Below are 17778 nucleotides of genomic sequence, written 5' to 3'. Positions count from 1 at the left end.
TCATGGAAATATAATAAGGTTTAAAGGAGGCATGGTTAGTACTAAAGATAGTTTAGAAATAGAAGCCAAATAAAAATGAAACTAAAATTCATGTCCAGGAAGGACTAAAATTCATAAAGATAAAGATAAATAAATCAAGTATAGTTTCTGTGTTCATCAGACTGAAAATACTGATGTCCGTGATTCAGAATTTGGGGCAAATTTTTGGAGGGGGGTTTCAAAAATGTACTTCTTATTACTCATTATTTATTTGCAGTTCAATATTATTTTATTTCCCTAATTATTTCTCATTAGTGATAATTGTATCTGAACTAACAAAATATTAAATTACATGAGTAGGATACTGTTTTCACTGCCTTCACTCTTGTTTACTGGGTTCAAAATTAGAAATCAGAAGTGCCTTTCCATTGGGGCTTTTTAGCAAAAAAACTTTCTAGGGTTCATGATTATTTTTTTTTAAAAAGGTGAGAAGTAGGCAGGCATGTGGATAATTGACAAATGTTTGGTTCCTGAAATATAACTGCATATTCCATATATCCAGTAAAGACAAGTTGAAAAGTCTTTTTTTTTTTTGGTCAGAATTTCACTTGATTGTAACTAGAATGGCAGATATTTTTATTCTTCTTTCAAAATATTGACAGAGGACCATGACTTATTTTCCGTAAAAAACAAAAACAAAAACAAACCAAAAAAAAAAAAAAAAAAAAACCCCGAAAAAACACACATACACAGAAAACCTCAAATTTACTGTTTTTCATTTTTTTCTTGGAGTTGTTTCTTCAGATGATCATCTTATCAATATATTGGGAACAGGGGAAGACACAGAGTGAGTCATGATGTGCTTCTCCCCTCACTGTGAAGAGAATGAGACACAAACACATAGAGAAAGGGAATAATGGTTAGAACAGCTGACCTTATTAAACACTGAGGATAAAGTGCTGTAAGAGCATGTAGCCCTATGAAGTAGGTGGTGTTTGAGCCCCATTTACAGATGAGGAGACCAAGATTGAGGAAGGAGACGATAATAATTTGTTCAAGATCATGGGACTAGTAGGAGGCAGAGCTAATATTTGAACCCAGGTCTGTACGAATCCAGTGCCTGACCTTTCCAGTACTATATTCATTTTGCTTTAAGTAACCACATATGAGAAGTCGAATAGAGACATTCATTCATTTATTGGTAAATATTTACTTCACCGCTGTCAGAAGAAATTCCATATTTTAAGCACAGTTTTTAAAAGTAAGCATAACATGAAATGAATAACAGGTTCCAAAGCAAACCTGAGCAGAGAAGTAGATCAGAAATCAGATTAAATGCCTTGCTATGGAGTACTAGGCTGCTCATGATCTGGCCCTTGTCCACCTCAACATCATTTCATACTACTCTCCCCCGCCCCCCAACTTGATCTCCCCACCCCTGCCACCCAGAGCATTTGTATGAGCCTTGAACACACCTAGCTCTTTCATCAAGGCTTTTGCATTTGTTCTTGTTTTCTGGACCTCTTTTCCTAGGTCTTTCTTGCTGGTCTTAGCTCCAAACAGCACCTCCTCAAGGAAGCCTTCCAGGATGACCTATCCATGTAGAGCTGCCTCCCTTTGGTTACCGTTTCACTGCTGCATGCCCATTATTTCTTGAGCTTGACACATTCTGAAATTACCCTGTTGAGAATGTATACTCCAAAAGAGCAAGAAATTCATTTTGCTTCTCACCTTGGTATTCATTCCTAATGCCCAGCACAGTTCCTGGTATCATTTAGGTTTAATAACTATTTTTGAATATTTGTACACATTTATGACTAATTGAGCAAAGTACTAAAGAGATAATTTGGTCACAGCCTACCAGAAATTTAGATGTAGGCAGCCAACAGTAAGCCAATCTAAACTTCTAAGAAAAAGAGCAAGAGGATTAAATGACACTTAGCGAAGAGTTTTACTTTTGACTAAGATAAGCAACAAGGTGAGAGATTGTGATCATATTAATCTGGTAAAATAATTAAATTTCTAGTAAGGAGGTTATCTTTGATGATTTAAAAATTTCTAACAAAAAAATATCCATATTCCTCAAATTCTGTTGATTTTTGATTGTTAGGGTCCTAGGGCATTTTTTTTTTTACTCCTTCCTTTGTGAAATTGCATATTCTTAATTATTAAGATAATAGGACCATTCTGTTTTCAGAAGCTATTTGATTAAATTATCATTTCTCTGGTACTACATTCATAGCCCTTATCTCTATAAATTTACAGTCAGAGTAATTGAGGCCCCTTGTGACCAGACACATGTGCTCTTTAGCACGTAACTGAATTTCTTTTGTCCACAGAGCACCATATTCATATTAAACATGGCTCTATAATAAAATTATTGTCAAAGGAAAACATATATGTGGGATAGTTGATGTTAATAATTATCCAAATTGGACATTAATCTCATATTTTGAAAATTAATCTTTAATTCCATTTAAAGGCTGATGCTTTGAAGGTTAGCTAGCTTTATCATGCTTCTGTAAGTCTTAGCTGATTACTAGAAATACTATTTTGGTTTTAAAACTATAAGCATAAAGGGTACAGGAGAGTGATAATTAATGTGCTTCTGTAGGGAAGTATAATGCTATGGTTAAAATTCAATAACAGTACCTAACAGTTATAGACATAAGGTAAGCAGTAATATAGCTGGATATGTGCCAAATGCTTGAAAATAATTTCACTTGACAGCCAATCTCAGCACCTTAGCATTCGTAAATTACATGGGTATTGAGCTTGGATATTTTAGGTTGGATAGAAAAATCAAATTGCTTTTCTGTTTGTCACCATTACAATGGTAACTGAATATTACTCAGGTATTCCTCAGACCTGGGTCTAATAGAAAAACAAACCCCTTATTTCCTCATCTGAAGGCAATGGCCCAGCCTGTGGGTGAAGATCTTTGGAGGCAGAAATAAATTCTTAGATTGAACCTTCAGTCCAACCACACTAATTCATCTTCTTGAAAGCTGAGATTTTTCAAACGAGTTAGGCTAGAATGGGAAACAGAAAGGCCAAATATTCCCACTGAAAACTATGAGGAAGAAAACAATGAAAATAAACAATTCCAAGCTAATGTGACTCTATTGTGGGTGTGCGTGGGTGTGTATGTGTGTGCGCGTGCGCGTGCACATGTGTGCATGTGTATTTATTTCTTTGAAAATTTGGTAGATATTTTGCTAGACGATGCTGGTGCTAGTGATGCAACTGGACACAAAGATGGCCGCAGTGTGAAAATTATCGTCTCCATAAGCAAGGGCTATGGCCGAGCAAAGGTATGTTCTTAATCTTGAATTCTTTATTACTAGAGCATGAGCATGACCATGAATCAAATGTATTTTAAATTTGAATATTTGTCCTGGTAGATATACTATCAGCAGTGTGTGTCTTGGCATTGGCCTAATATGTTATAAAAACATGAAAGTTAGGGACTCAAAAAAAAAATGGCACCATCATATAAGTAGAAATGTGTCTCGGTACATCACGTTCATTCACTGGTGACAATATTGGTTGTCATTCTCATTTCTATAACTTCAGAAAGGAAACATTGCTTTCTTTGACATCAGCATCTTGTCTAACATTCTTGTTGTGTCACCTGTAAAATACAGGTGATATTTATGATGTGTAGTAACATGTTACCGAGCTGTCAATATAGGAGGAGACTATAAGCTATGTGAATATTCTAGATGCTGGGAAGATATATTTACTGAACTTAGTATGACAATTCCATTGATGCTACTTGTATGTATCATTTTTAAGCAAAGTCTAAGCTGATGAGGAAAATATTTTAACTTGAACCAAATGCTATCAAATCATGACTCAAGTCCTTTTTTAAAACTAAAAATATTATTTCAAGCTGAATTTGTAGTTGAGTGGCCAAGAATACAAATTTGTAAGTCTCTGAATTTTTTTCCTACCAAACAGAAAAACAAAAACTCCTTTGGAATTTTAAAACAGTTGAAGTAGTGAAGTTTGGAAAGTAAGATGGCACCTGTGAATTTTTACACTGAGCAAATATTCGAAGAATTCCAGTGCCATAAACTTTCTGCTTGAGCAGCAGATTTATGCCTGATTTTCCCAAGTGGGTCTTCATGCAAAAGACTGTAATAGTCTCAGTGAAGCTTAAACTATTTCTAATTTAAAAGCAGCTACTTACAAAGCATGGTATTAGCATTCATTTTGACTGGGTTACTAGAATAGTGGAAAACAAGTTTTCCTTTTTTAAAATAATTCTTCAAAAGCAATGCTTTTGAACATCCAAAGTAGATGTCTTCGTCTTCTTGGGCAGCCATAACAAAATACCATAGATTGAGTGGCTCAAACATCAAAAATGTATTTTATCACCATTGTCAAGCCCAAGATCAAGGTGCTGGCCTATTTGGTTCCTACTGAGGAGTCTCTCATTGTATTACAGATAGCCACCTTCTTGATATGTCTTCACATGTCCTTTCCAAAGTGTGTGTACTTGGAGAGAGAGAGAGAGAGATGAATGTCTCTCTCCCTTCCCCTGCTTATGAGTCACTAATCCCATCATGAGAGCCCCATTCTACTGACCTAATCAGATTTCCTCCTAAAGGCTCCATTTCCAAAAATCAACACATTGAGGGTTATGGCTCTAACATATGATTTTGGGGAGACATGAACATTCAGTCCATAAGAGTACTAAAAAAAACCCACAATGGTTTGCTGTGAATTTCTTAACTTTTTCTAGAAAAAGTATTGGCTTCTAACTTGGATTATATCTAAATGATGATAATAATCATTTACCCTTATAGAGGTGAATGTTACAGAGGAAAAAATCGAAGCTCTGAGGTGGCTAAGTGTCTTACCTAAAGTCACATTTTTTTAAATTAGGTGATAGAGAGTCTGTGTTGTAGAATCCATATCTCCTAATATCTGACTCAGTTATTATTCTAACACCTCTTAAGGATGAATGCAGTTGGCGACCAGAATCAGGATTGTGACCAAACAGGTCACAAGTCAGTTTTCCATACCATTCCACTTCATCTCTTTCTTTCTTGTTGCTGTTGATGTTACTTAATTTATTTGTTTAGTTTGTTGGGATATGTTTTATTTTATATAATATACCATATGTGTCTGTTACAATAAAACCCACAGGCTTAATAAACATTTTAGTCTTAATTATGAGTATATTAATATATTTTAGTAGAAAATGCAGTGATAAAACAAGACATACAATTGGGTTTTATCATGTTTTATTTTATTCTTATTTAGGATCAGAAGTCTCAGGCATATTTGATAGGATCCATTGGCGTTAGTGGAAAAACCAAGTGGGATGTCTTAGATGGTGTAATTAGACGTCTCTTTAAGGTAAATTGTGTAAGATATCCTGATATTTTTGAATATGTTTTATTTTAGAAGCTTTCCTTAGCTTTAATAATGTAGACATATCTGCTTTTCCTTGCTCCCATTTCAAGCTTTCTCTCTTTATGCTGTGTGATATTAATAATTCTTTTATTACCCATTCTAAAATTCTTGACGGCTAGCTTCATATGCCCATGAGTTTTGTATTTGTTGTAGATGAGTTGAATCTCTGTTTTGACTTCCTTTTTGTATGTATCATTTTAGGAATATGTGTTCCGAATTGATACATCCACTAGCCTTGGTCTGAGCTCTGACTGCATTGCTAGCTACTGTATAGGAGATTTAATTAGATCCCATAGCCTAGAAGTGCCTGAACTGCTGCCTTGTGGATACCTTGTTGGAGATAATAACATCATTACTGTGAACCTGAAAGGTAAAAACAAAAATGAAAAGAAAAACACAACTGTATTTTTTTAACCAACATTTTCTTTTTCTTTCTTGCTTTCTTTTTCTTTCTTTCTTTCTTTGTCTTTCTTTCTTTCTTTTTCTTCCTTCCTTCCTTCCTTCCTCCTTTCCTTTCCTTTCCTTTCCTTTCCTTTCCTTTCCTTTCCTTTCCTTTCCTTTCCTTTCCTTCCTTCCTTTCTCTCTTTCTTTCTAGTTTCACTTCAGATCTTCATATTTGAAAATATGTTATAAAAAATGTTAACTACATTGATAGTTTTAGTATGAAATGGGACATACTTATTTTAAAACACTAAAATCATAATAAAAACATTAAAATTCAAGTAAATGAGATTCTTTGACTTCTGGGATGTGAAACTTGGAATGTAATTTTGAAGATTCTCTAAGACTCAAGAAAAGGAATGTGATTTAGGGAATTTCAAATTCCTAGATTTATTCCATTATCATCTTTCATTTAGGGAGGACTCAAAGAATTCCTTGCCTATCCCAAAGTAATATATTCATCACTGTATCTTTGATTTTAAAATATGTGTACCCAATAAATACCCACTGGGGATAGAGAATAGATGTTAAGAATTGGGGCTAAGAAATTCTGTTTGCTTTGGATGATGTGATTAATTATAGGCAAATGGAATATCTAAAGTATACTTGTCTCCATAATTCTTTCTTCATATATGTTAAAGAGTCAGAGCACATCTATAAAAACTGGATTAATAGAGGAGTTTGCCAACATTTGATTTTGTGATTAAGGTGCTTGGGTTAGTAAAAGGAGATACTGTTGCTTTGCTTCTTAATTCCTTGCCAAATATCACAATTCATATTCTTCAAGAGCTTAAGTGGTTGTACAGCTGGGGTTTGTAATGAGAGATAAAAGAGAATGAAGAGAAGGAGAAAATAGGAAGAAAAAGGGAAGAACACACATACATTTTAATATATACATTTATTTTTAACAAAACCACCACGTTCAAAGAGAAGGACGATACTATAATAGAATTTAATGTAATTCTTTCATTTCTCTCTGGAAACATAAGTGGGAAACCTGAAGTAGACAGTGGAGGGAAGCCTGAACCAAGAGGAAACAGGCTTACTTTCATTTGGTTGCTCACTCTGCCTTATTACTAATGCTTTTTGTCTTAAAATGGCAACACGTGGTTGTGAGATAGAAATATCAAGGAAAGCATTTTACCAGGCCTACATTCCTATGACTAATAAAACTCTGTTGCAGGTTAACGCTATATTTTAAATTCCAGCTTCTGTAGAACAATAAGGCATGCTGTTCCTTTTGTTTCTTCCTTCAGGGGTAGAAGAAAACAGTTTGGACAGTTTTGTTTTTGATACACTGATTCCTAAACCAATTACCCAAAGGTACTTTAACTTGTTGATGGAGCATCACAGAATTATACTCTCAGGACCTAGTGGTACTGGAAAAACCTATTTAGCAAATAAACTTGCCGAATATGTAATAACCAAATCTGGGAGGAAAAAAACAGAGGATGCAATTGCCACTTTTAATGTGGACCACAAGTCAAGTAAGGTAAGTCACAAATTCCTCAGAGAATTGTTGCTATTTATCCATAAGGGTTTTAAGCAATTAAGCTATAAGATTACGTGAAACCCATTCTGAACATGGAAACATACCATCTCTTTGACTAAAACTAAAATCTGGTGGATGGTTCAACTCTGTTTCATGAATTTAAGCAAGACTACTTATTCAGTAATGTTCAGTTATCAGTTACTTCACAAGCACTGGGAATATACAGAAGAAAATGACAGCCTCTGTTGTCTCAGTTCTCTTAGACAACCATTTGGGAAGTGTTGGAGTAGAAAAAGATCCATGCAGAGCTCTGTAGAAGCAAGAAGGGAAAATAGAACTCTTCCTGGAAGAATTAGAGCTTTATAAAAAGTCAATATTTGACCTGGGTCTTAATAAATACGTGGGAATTAACTGGGGTGTTACAGCAATGGGGATGTGGGTATGATTAGAATTGTCTAGGGAGAAGTTCTGGGAGTAGCAATTTGCTTACATTTTATTTCTATAGGATTTCTGCTTAGGAATCTTAGGAAATTGAACCATATTTCATTTTGCCATCAACTAAGGTCTAATGTACCATAATAATCAGCTTGAACACTGTCAGCTATTAATTAGGCATCACGGGTCTATAAAACCTAGCCAGTACTTTCATATATTATGAGTAAAACAAAGAACCCTAAAAAGAAAATAGTTAATGCCTAACATATTCCTAACACTGGAATATTTTTGCCTATAAGTACTCATTACATTCTCAATCAATTCAACCTAAGCTTCTCTTAGGAAACTGCATCTGGGGGCACCTGAGTGGTTCAGTCGGTTAAGTGGCTGCCTTCAGCTCAGGTCCTGATCCCAGGGTCCTGGGATGGAGCCCCACATCAGGCTCCCTGCTCAGTGGGGAGCCTGCTTCTCCCTGTTCCTCTGCCTGTCGCTCTGCCTCCTTGTGCTCCTTCTCTCTCTCTCTGTCAAATAAATAAAATCTTTAAAATCTTTTTTTTTTAAAAAAAGGAAACTTATGGGCAATATCTTGATGGAATCCATATGACACTGGTTCATATTATTTTTCCGAAGATAACCTGGTTAGATGATCTAAACTGACCCAGTCTCTCAGAAACTTCAGGCCTACACATTTTCAGAAATAAATGCAAGTTACAAAATTCGGATTGGATTCTTGAAATAAACTAGACATACATTTTAGTGAACAAAACATTTCTTAATGTTATGAACAACAATATTCCAAAGAAACTGAACAACCTAAGAGAAATGGAAAAGCTTTTAGAAACATATAACTTACCATGACTGAATCAGGAAGAAATAGAAAATCAGAATAGACCAATTACTAGTAAGGAGATTGAATCAGTAACCAAAAATTTCCCAAAGAAGAAAAGCTCAGGACCAGATAGCTTCACTGGTGAATTTTGTCAAACATTTAAAGAAGAATTAACACCAATCCTTCTCAAACTCTTTCAAAAATTTGAAGATGAGGGGACACTCCAAAACTCATGAGGCCAGCATCATCCTAATATCACAACTAGAAAATGATACCACTAGAAAAGAAAACTATAGGCAATATCCCCAATGAGTATAGATGTAAAAGTTTTCAATAAAAATACAGCAAATCAAATTCAGCAGCATATTAAAAGGATCATTCACCATGATAAGGTGGGATGTATCCCTAGGATACAAAGATAGTTCAACATACAGAAATCAATCAATGTGATACGGCATATTAATAGAATGAAAACAAATCATATGGTCGTCTCAACAGATGCAGAGACAGCATTTATGAAGTACATCATTCATGATAAAAACTAAGACAAATTAGGTATAGATGGAACACATCTTAACAAAGGCCATATATGATAAGCCCACAGCTAACATCATAGTCAGTGGTAAAAGGTTGGTAGCTTTTCCTTTAAGATCAGGAACAGGACAAAGATGCTGACTCTCATCACTTCTATTCGACATAGTACTGGAAGTCCGAGCTAGAACAATGAGGCGAAGAAGATGAAGGAAGAAGAGAAGGAGAAAAAGGAGGGGGGAGTCGGAGGGGGAGAAGAAAAGGTATCAGAATTGGAAAGGAAGAAGTAAAATTGTCTCTATATGCAGATGACATCATTTTATATATAGAAAATCTTAAAGACTCTACCAAAAAACTGTTAGATCTAATTAACAAATTTAGTAAAGTTTCAGGATATAAAATTAACATACAGAAATCTGTTGTGTTTCTATACACTAACAATGGATTTTCTGAAAAAGAAATAAAGAAGTTGATCTCATTTATAATAGTATCAAAAACAATAAAATACTTAGAAATAAATTTAAAGAGATAATCTCTACACTGAGAACTACAATACATTGATGAAAGAAATTGAAGAAGACACAAATAAATGGGTAGGCATCTCATGTCCATGGGTTGGAAGAATTAATATTATTAAAATGTCAATACTACCAAAAGCTATATATAGATTCAATGCAATCCCTGTCAAGATTCCAATGGCATTTCTTATTGAAGTAAAAGAAAAAAAAAAACAACAACAACACTCATAAAATATATATGGAACCACAGAAGACTCTGAATAGCCAAAGAAATCCTGAGAAAGATGAACAAAGCAGGAGACATCACACTTCCTAATTTCAACTATACTATAAAGATATAGTCATCAGAATAGTATGGTATTGGCATGACAACAGACACGTAGAATTGGCAGGCACAATGAAACAGAATCAAAAGCCTGGTAATAAACCCAAGCCTGTACCATCAACTAATATTGGACAAGGGAGCCAAGAATACTCAATGGATTCTCTTCAATAAATGATGCTGGGATAATTGGATATTCACATGCAAAAGAATAAAACTGTACACATATTTACATTACTCAAAAAATTAACTTGCAGTGGATTAAAGACTTAAATGTAAGACCTGAAACCATGAAACTCCAAGAAGAAAACATAGAAATAAAGCTCCTTGACATGGGTCTTGGTAATGATTTTTTGGATATGACACCTAAAGTACAAACAACAATATAAAAAATAAACAAGTGGGAATACATCAAACTAAAAACTTCTGCACAGCAAAAGAAACCATCAACAAAGTGAAAAGACAACCTATAGAATAGGAGAAAATATTTATAAACCATATATATATCTGTGAAGGAGTTAATGTCAAAAATATAGGAAAAACTCATACCACTCAATAGCAAGAAAAGATATGACCCAATTAAAAAATGGACAAGGGACCTGAATAGACATTCTCCAAAGAAGATATATAAAAGGTCAACAGACACATGAGAAGATGCTTAACATCACTAGTCATTAGGGAAATGCAAATTAAAACCACAATGAGATATCACCTCATGCCTGTTAGAAAGGCCATCATCAAAAAGACAGGAGATAACAAATGCTGGTATGGATGTAGAGAAAAGGGGACCCTTGTACACTGTTGGTGGGATTGCTAATGGATATAGTCACTATGGAAAAAAGTATGAAGGATCCTCAAAAAATTAAAAATAGTACTGCCATATGATCCAGCATTTCCACTTATGTGAATGTATCCAAAGGAAATGAAAACACTAACTCAAAAAAATGTTTGCACCACCCCCACCAAACATGTTCATAGAAGCATTATTTACAATAGCTAAGACATGGAAACAACTTAAGTGTCCCTGGATGGATGAATGGATAAAGAAATTGGGATATATATACACATATACATATACATATATATGTATATGTATACACACAATGGAATATTTTCCAGCCATAAAAAAATGAGGAAATCTTACCATTTGCTACAAAATGGATAGACTTTGAAAGCATTATGCTAAGTGATATAAGTCAGAGAAAGACAAATACTGTATGATCTCACTTATATATGGAATCTCAAAAAAAAAAAAAATTACCTGAGGCAGAGGATAGGGGGGACAGGAATTGTAAGAAAATGGTGAAAAGGTATAAACTTCCAGTTACAGGATAAATAAGTCTTGGGATATAATATATAATATGATGACCATAACTAACACTGCTGTATGATGTATAGAAATGTTGTTAAGGGAGTAAATTCTAAGAGTTCCCATCACAAGAAAATGTTTGTCCGTTTTTCTTCTTTTCTTTTTTTATTGGGTCTATATGAGAAGATGGATGTTAGCTGAACCTATTGTAGTAATCATTTCACAATATGTGTAAATCAAATCATCATGCTATTCACCTTAAATTTATGCAGTGATGTGTGTCAATTATTTCTCAATAAAAAATGTTCTTAAGGAGTAGTTTATTAAGTCCCTATCACTGACCAACTGTGGGATCTAAGGCAAACTGCTGAATTTCCTTTGCCTTAGTTTTCCCAACTGTAATATTGGAAAAGTAGTAGGGGCATGGTAAGAGCTAAGCCTGTGTGTGTGTGTGTGTGTGTGTGTGTGTGTGTGTGTGTGTGTGTGTGAGAGAGAGAGAGAGAGAGAGAGAGAGAGTGAGGGGGAGAGAGACATATATATATAATTAATGTATAATGGCTTTCAATAAAGATTTCTTTCACAAATACAGACCCATACAGATACCACCCCCCAAACTTTGTTCAAAACTGTCTTATATGTCGTTTTCAAGGAGAACAATGATGTACATAAAACATGCTGGGATCTCTTAAATTTAAATAAATACAGCACATGAATTCCACATATTCTTTGGAACTCAGCACCATTCAAATTTTTGTTGAACCACCCATTCTCATTTCAGTGAAATAGAGACATGTAACCTGAGGCCAAATATTCAACTATTCTCTAAGCAGAAGTACCAAGAGCATAGTCGTTTGTTTGCTTCAGCCTACAAGTTTAATGCCTCCTGTGAATTCTAGGTCTCCTCAGAATGTTATTTAAAAAGTGTTTTGGGCACCTGGGTGGCTCAGTTGGTTAAGCGACTGCCTTCAGCTCAGGTCATGATCCTGGAGTCTCAGGATCGAGTCCCACATCGGGCTCCCTGCTCAGCAGGGAGTCTGCTTCTCCCTCTGACCCTAAAAAAAAGAAAAAAAAAAGCGTTTTTACCACCATTCTTTTTCTTCTCAGCCAGAATGATGAAAGGATTATGTCCCTTAGCCATCGTCAGTGTGTTCTTTGGATTTCCCCCAATGTTGGTATGACTTTAGAAGTGTCTTCCTTATGAAAAAAAAAAAAAAAAAGTGGTTGGTAAAAGGAGAAGAATAGATTTGTTACAGGAAACCATGTCATTTTGACAAAGTTGGGAATCACTTAAAATCAAGTTTTGAATCAAGTAGAATAATTTGTGCTTCATTAGGATGTAGTTTAACATGGTATAATAAAACAATTGGTTAATTTACACTAACAAAATTTGCACTTATAAAATTACTTACACTTGTAAAATTACTTACACTTACAAAATTTGCCTCACCCCCAAATCTACTGTTATATTTAGGTTCTTTTTATTTCAGTTAAAAAACTGTTTAGTGTTTGGAGATGTTCTTAATCAATAATATTATACAAATCTTTAAAAAAAAGATTGTGACCAAACATTTCCAATGCTCTTATTTTCTTCTTTTCCTGAATAAAATCACTTGTGTCATTAACAGGTCAGCTTAATGTTTGTTATTACAAAAATAATGAAAAACAAAGCATTGCCAAGAGTGTTGGAACAGAATTAATGATGCTAGGAAGAAGTAATAGGAAAGATCCCTGGACAAATCATGCGGCGTTCGGCACCACGAAAACACAAAATACAACTAACAAATGTTTATTGTTTCTTTCTGTTTGTAAGATATGAATGAACTGTCAATGATGCTGGATACAGTAGTTGCTAGAGAATTTAGCCACTTCTTGCCAAACTGTCAGAGAACCCACAGTGGTTTTTGTTTGTTTGCTTTGCTTTGCTTTCCTTCGCTTTTATGTGCGGCGTGGGGTGAGGGGGAGGTAAGTGAGAATGGTCTAAAGGAATAGGGATGACTAGTTGAGATTGTCTGAGGGACAGATGCTCGCAGTGTAGATTTACTAAAGTGGGAGCGAGGCATGAAATGATAAATCCCGTCCCTGGAAAAGGAAGCCGTGTAATGGTGGATGTGCATTATGCTAGGCCGTAGGTAGCACTGAAGAGACAAAGCCAAAAAGCACATACTGATTCAAAAAAAAAAAAAATGAACAATAAAACCATCAAATGAAAAAAAAATCTTTTCATGTGTTTGGTACCTCTACATTTTACATTCTGTCCCTCTTCCTGCTCTGCAAGCCCTCCCTCAAGTTGCCGGCTGGAATATTTTGATCGAGAGAGAGCAGTAAACATACACAATCACACTTTGTGACATTTGATATAGCGGGCCCAGAAGGCTGGAGATGGATTTAGTAAATAATATGTGGCCAGCTGAAAACACTTGGAATGTTAGGTAGGAAAAGATCAGAAAACCGCTCTTGGCAGATTCATTTTTGTTGTGTCTAGACTCAAAACCAGAGAAGGCAATGATCAACAGCTTTTATAGAACTGCCGAGTTCTCTTTATATTTTCAGAGTATGGGATTCATCTTATTATCAGTGTCCATCTGGTAGATGTACCTGTTTTCTTTTGCCTAATTAGATCTTGGACATGAAACTTTTGATGCTAATGCCTCAGTACTTCAATCTAAGATTTAACCCCAATTAAGCGACAGTGGGGATTATAAAGTGATTTCAAAGGGGTCTGAGAAAAACTCTTAAGTTGTATGCCAAAATTAGTTGTGTATGCCTATGTCCACTTGCAACTGGTCCATAGCTTTCATAAGATTCCCAAAGAAGTCTACTACCCTTCTCAAGATGAGAGAGAATCATCATAGAATCAAATGGCCCTACTTTTCCAAACTCACTCAGTGATGTCTTAATTGCCAAATTCAATGCCCTTTGCTTCTTTTCTCTGTCTCTCTCTCTCTTTTATTGCTTATGTATAGAAAATCGCTATAGGTCACCTTCCCTTTCTAGAAATTCCTCTAATTTTCATGATTATCATTCTCTGTTTCCTTCTTACCCTCCAGCAACCTCCTTCTCAGTCTCATCCACTGACTGTTTTTCCTTCACCTACTGGTAAATGAAAATATGACCCAACATTCTGTTATCTCCCACTTCTGTTCTCACCTGGATGACTCCCCTGGTTTCAATTTATATTGACTCCAATTGGACACTGGAAGCCATGCCCACTCTCCTGAATAGTAGGCCTTTCCCTTAGCATACACATATGTCTCTATTAGCATACAAAGTACACATGTTTAGAAAACCCAGTTTCAACTCCGAAAAGATACCAAATCCATCTTCTTCCATCCGTCTCCGCTACTGCGACCCTCCCACCGAAATTAACACTCTCTCTCACTTGGATGACAACAACTGGTTTCTAACTGCTTGATTCACAACATCTGTTAAACCTTCCTTCTCTCTCTTTCTGATTTATCCCTTCCCCTCATGGAAAATAGAGTATCTTTTCATTATTAAAGTCTGACTGCATTAAATCCTACAACGTTTTTCCATTGCTTTCCGTACTAAGTCAAAATCTTCCCACACCTCTACCATCCCTGTTGAGTCCCATAGTGTTCCTTGGCTTCAACAGTTTTGTTACTCTCTTGACGGTTTCTCTTCCTCCTCTACAATATACTTACCACACTTTGAAATCATGATTCTGACTATATTACGCAGAACCCCAGACATAACATTCAGTATTTGTTGCCAACAGGAAAAGTCCAGTAACCTTTCAAATCATTCCAGGTTGCAAACTCTTCTTTCCAACTTACTTCACATTTATATTCACAAAAGATATACTACCAGTTTCTTTCCTACCACATTTTTTGTATTTATGCCTTTGATTATTCTTTTCCCTCTATTTGGAAAGCTCTTCTTCCATTTTTAAGCATCAAAACATTACCTAATCCTAAAAATAAAAAGTTAATAGCAAATAATACTACCACCAGAAAGTCTTTCCCAGTAGTACAAGTAAGGTTTACACACTCTGAACAAAATCTTTGGTGTATGCTTTTTTGATACATTATTTTTTTAAAGATTTTATTTATTTGTCAGAGAGGGAGAGAAAGAGAGCGCCAGAGGGGCAGAGGGAGAGGGAGAAGCAGGCTCCCCGCTGAGCAAGGAGCCTGATGTGGGACTCGATCCCAGGACCCTGGGATAAGCTGAAGGCAGACACTTAACCCACTGAGCCATCCAGGCAACCCAGATACATTGTTTTTTTACTGTGAATTACAGTTTGTTTTTTTATACACACACACACACACACACACACACTCATGTAACCCACTATCCTGGGCAATAAGCTTCTTGAATGCTTTTTCCATTTCTAATTAATCATTATTTCCTTCATATTTATGTTTCCTTTGATAAATAAATTGCTCTTTCCCTACTGAAAAAAACAAAACAAAACAAGTCAATGGTTCACATTTGTTTATATAGAAAGATCCAAATTTTTCTGCATGGATTCAAAGTCTATTTTCTTTTTCATTGCAACCACCACTACCATGAACAATTTCTTTTGTAACAACAGAGCACTTATTATTTCCCCAAACACATCACACACTCATACCTTCCAGCTTCCACTCTTTATTATTTGTACTTCGATAGTTTGTCCCCAAGTACCCTGTTCTCTGAACAACACGTCCGGATGAGGTGCCTCTCTTAAGTTTCCCTATTGTGTTTTGTGCATTTCACTTACCACACTGTTTTTGTGATTTACTTCTTGACCTCTCCTTATCAACTCTAAATTCCTGGAATGGAGAAATAATCTCTGAATCCTTAGTGCCAAGAGTACCTGAAACATAATAAGTGCTTGCTAAGGTGTTTTGAAAGGATAAATAACTGCATAATTATCATTTGGAATTCTACTCATTATTCGAATTCATCTCAAATTCCACCTCGCTATAAGTCCACCAGGATCCCCCAGTTCGAAGTAATCCTCCTCCTTCCTACAGACCACATCTCTCATTTAACCTCTCTCATGGGATATTTTACATTGCATTTTGTACATTTGTTAGTTATGTATGTACCTATCACCCTCCCAAGCTCCAGCGTTTCCTTTTCTTTCCTTTCAAGCTTTCCTTGATATCTACCACCTAGGCAAAATCTCCTCCCCGACCTCTCATAGCTCCTAATGTACTATGACATTGTATTCAAATGATTTATCATATTTAAATTTTAGTACTTAATGTGACCATCTTAAAGCCTACAAGGGAAGACTTTTTAACCCCTATGCCCAGAAAAGTACTTGATTCAGTTCATAATTAATGTTAAACTTACTAACTTGAACAATGATCCATTATTTTTGTACACCTCAGGGATTGTCTAGAGCATTGAACGTAGAAGATAGGCAGTCAACGTTTTATAAATGAGTGAATGACTTAATATGGGTAGATTTTTTTTTTTAAGATTTTATTTATTTATTTGATAGAGACAGTGAGAGCAGGAACACAAGCAGGGGGCGGCGGGAGAGGGAGAAGCAGGCTTCCTGCTGAGCAGGGAGCCCGATGCGGGGCTTGATCCCAGGATTCTGGGATCATGACCTGAGCCGAAGGCAGACGCTTAACGACTGAGCCACCCAGGTGCCCTTAATATGGGTAGATTATTGATATAAATTCCATTTTTGTCTTTTAAGATAAATGAAATTCTCCAGACTATTCATTATTTTAAACCTATTTTTCTGTATTCTCTGATGTAGGCTATATTTATTCAATGTGATTGGCTCGATGTAAGATATACAGTGCATTAGTTTTCTAATAAATTTTATATTTAAACTTAAATGAATATATTACTAAATACCTCAAAACCCTGGCCTGATCCTTTTCTGCCTTTAGTTCTAAAAGTAGTATTACAGACAGAGGAGGAGGCCTCTAGGGTGAGTGGTTCATATATTCACCTGGCTGCCAGAAATTGGAATCATGGAATTGTTTTTTAACCGTGAGCAAGATTTACAAATTGAAAATGTCATTGTAAATATGCAAATATTATGGAAATGCTCTTACTGATTAGGATAATTTTAAGAAACCTAATTATGTGTCTGGCCTACCCATCTGTGAGAGCAGTCAATCAGTGAACTGGTTATCATATTTAGATTAAAAGCTATTAGAAAGGAATAATACCTGTAGAAAAAAACCAAGAGGCTCAAGAAATGCTAAATGCTAATGTCAAGTGACCCAGGGAAATATAACAAATTTTATATTTGTTTAAAATCACAGAAGTTGCATACAGATAATAAATAATAACCATACTTCTGTCCAAGTCCTGGGGCTGTGGTTTCATGCACCCTATTGAAATGAATTGGAATTAAAACATTTAAAGTATTAGTGGAAACTTAGGTGTGCCATTTTGGACTTCTCATAAGGTTTGCTAAAATCCACTTTTATCATTGTAATACTAAAAGCAAGAATGAAGTCTCAATATTTGTGATTTATTATGAGAGCTCATATCCAGAACTCACTTCCCCCACTCTCCTTT

General features: G+C 35.4%; 1 protein-coding gene across 7 annotated transcripts in view; it reads left to right on the top strand.

The window, feature by feature from the left end:
• Window positions 1–17778, top strand: part of NAV3 (neuron navigator 3) — an 803480-nt gene that overhangs the window by 770576 nt on the left and 15126 nt on the right. For all 7 annotated transcript variants that reach the window (XM_064590847.1, XM_054506909.2, XM_054506908.2 and 4 more), the window contains 4 exons: window positions 3190–3293; window positions 5254–5349; window positions 5608–5776; window positions 7104–7339. In XM_064590847.1, coding sequence (XP_064446917.1) covers window positions 3190–3293; window positions 5254–5349; window positions 5608–5776; window positions 7104–7339 — 605 coding nt within the window. The remainder of the gene's footprint in view (window positions 1–3189; window positions 3294–5253; window positions 5350–5607; window positions 5777–7103; window positions 7340–17778) is intronic.

The sequence above is a fragment of the Mirounga angustirostris genome, unplaced genomic scaffold (assembly GCF_029215605.1).
Source record: "Mirounga angustirostris isolate CCGP_5_RB_7025 unplaced genomic scaffold, mMirAng1.0.hap1 SCAF_5, whole genome shotgun sequence".
Lineage (NCBI taxonomy): Eukaryota > Metazoa > Chordata > Mammalia > Carnivora > Phocidae > Mirounga > Mirounga angustirostris.
Note: the sequence above shows the minus strand (reverse complement) of the source record. Positions and strands in the feature narration are given on the sequence as shown.